This window comes from Egretta garzetta, unplaced genomic scaffold (genome assembly GCF_000687185.1).
Source record: "Egretta garzetta isolate BGI_Z169 unplaced genomic scaffold, ASM68718v1 scaffold168, whole genome shotgun sequence".
Classification (NCBI taxonomy): domain Eukaryota; kingdom Metazoa; phylum Chordata; class Aves; order Pelecaniformes; family Ardeidae; genus Egretta; species Egretta garzetta.
In genome coordinates this window covers 83,154-85,201 of record NW_009260675.1, presented here as the reverse complement: position 1 = coordinate 85,201, position 2,048 = coordinate 83,154, and the positions used below count along the sequence as shown (strand labels likewise).

General features: G+C 44.4%; 1 protein-coding gene across 1 annotated transcript in view; it reads left to right on the top strand.

The window, feature by feature from the left end:
• Positions 1-547: 547 nt before the first annotated feature.
• Positions 548-2,048, top strand: part of LAMP1 (lysosomal associated membrane protein 1) — a gene marked incomplete at its 5' end in the record, with an annotated part of 19,520 nt that continues 18,019 nt past the window's right edge. The window contains one exon of the mRNA XM_035901160.1: positions 548-638. Within this exon, the coding sequence (XP_035757053.1) occupies positions 548-638 (91 nt within the window). The remainder of the gene's footprint in view (positions 639-2,048) is intronic.

Genomic DNA, 2,048 nt, shown 5'->3' with positions numbered 1-2,048 from the left:
GGGGAGCCGGGGAGCGCCCGGCAGCGCTCGTCGCGGCCTCTCCGCCCAGTGTGGGGACAGCGCCCCGGGAAGAACCTGGAAACACGCCTGCACCTCTGCCGAGGCACGGGAGCGCAGGAGCCGCTGGTGCCGTTGCCAGGAAGCCGCCCTTTTCCGTGAGGCCTGTAACGCTCCCCTGCTTGAAGCAGCTTTCGTCCCGCCGGGTCTCGAGCGAGATCTGAAATGTGGCTGGAATAGAGAGCTTCTAGTGCTCCCATGAGAGGGGTTGTCCGTGCAGCAGGACTCTTCTGTGAGAAAGGGCATCTCGCTCCTTTACCCAGAACTACTTTGCTTTAGGTTTCTTGCCTTAAAAGCCACATCGCGCGACACTATCAGGTTTCTGGAATGTGGCTTTGTCAGCAAAGGAAACTTATTCAGCAGCTAGCGAAAATATTTCCTGAATAAAGCAGCAGTTGAGAGCAGTTATCTGCCTTCATTTCGGAGATTATGACAGCCTTTGAAACTCTTCTAACGTTTTTTTGGTAGTAAATACCTTTATCGTCAGTGACAGTACTTCAGCCTCTCTGTTAAGCTGAGCCTGCAAAGGGCATGGAGCAGTTCAAATATCCAGCTCTTTGTGAGCCGGTCTAGCAAGCATGGTGAGTTGCAGTGCTATCGGACTTGCTTTTTGGGATTGGCATCTGCAACTTACATGGTGTTGAACTGATGTTATAGTGGGAATTCTTTGTATAGCTGGTTTAATATAGTTACGGCTTAAATGAAGAATTGCTTTTGTTTGTTTTCTAATCAACCTGTGTAGTTTTAAAGTGATAGTATTTTCTGGGACTGTAGTAGTCTGCCTCTGCTTAATTAGCAGTTACAAACATAACTCAGGGCATTTAGCTTTGTCGCTTTTGGGCCTGTAAAATATGTGTTAGGTTACCGAAGCTGAGGTGATAGACTAGTTTATTTTACTACAGAGTAACTATTTACTGACAAATAGGGCTTTGTACCAGTGTCTAGTAGCTGGGTGTTCTGTGTAACTTTATCCTGCAGTCTCAGGGGAAAACTTTGTGGTGTAAATAGAGACCCCTCCTTGGAGTATAGATAGCCTCCACCATCTTCTGCCAGAGTGCAGGGCTTGGGTGGTAGTGACGGGAGAAGAACATGAGATAGATATAAAATGAGAAGCTATGAGCTGAATTCTTCAGACGTTTGTAGCAGTTTTGTCATCTGAGTGAACACCAATTGGGATAGGTAAAGATTACAGGAGGCTGAAGGGTTAGCATGGGTGGGTCAGATGTGAAAGCTTGTTTGGCAATGCAACAGAAAAATTTATTTTTTTTATTTTTTTTTTATCTCCAGAATACCACACCTCACTTACTGTTTCGGTTTTCCATTCACATTAAGCAACAAGCATGAAGCTGAATGTTTCATGTGTTGGCACTGAGTATTTTGTGATGAATTTCCTCACAAATATCAAATGTGCATGTGGAGTAGAAAAAAGGCTATGGTAATACAGGGAAAGGGGGCTGTGGGAAATTAAGTGCTTCCCCTCGAACTTAGCTGTTGCTTTTTGAAGTATGAGGGAATATGGTGCTTGTCTGCTGCTGAACACGATGGATCAGTTGGGTTGTGTGCTAAACCCAGCAGAGCTCCTTGTGCTCTTTTGAGTCCTAGAGCACCTGTGGGGTTTTTTTTCCTTACTGAAACACAGACACATCAGAGAAAACATTTCTGAAAATTAGAGTTTAGGGTCGGATGTGGATTCAGTATCAGTGAGTAAATGAAGCGTCTGAGATTTGGGGAAGGAAAAATGAGTTTGAAAAAGTAGCATGATGCCATTTCAGAGTTATTGACGCATCATTCATGTGTTTCTATTGCACAACTCTAGTCCGATGGGGAATTTCAAACCTTGCTACCAATGTAGGGTTAGTTGAGAGAAACTTGGATAATAAATTCCATCCAGTGAGTAACTTGATGTTGTATTGTTTTCCTCAGTTTTGGCATTGCTAGCTGTATGGAACTGAGACCGAGGGTAAAGTAGCTTTCACAAAATATAACCGCTC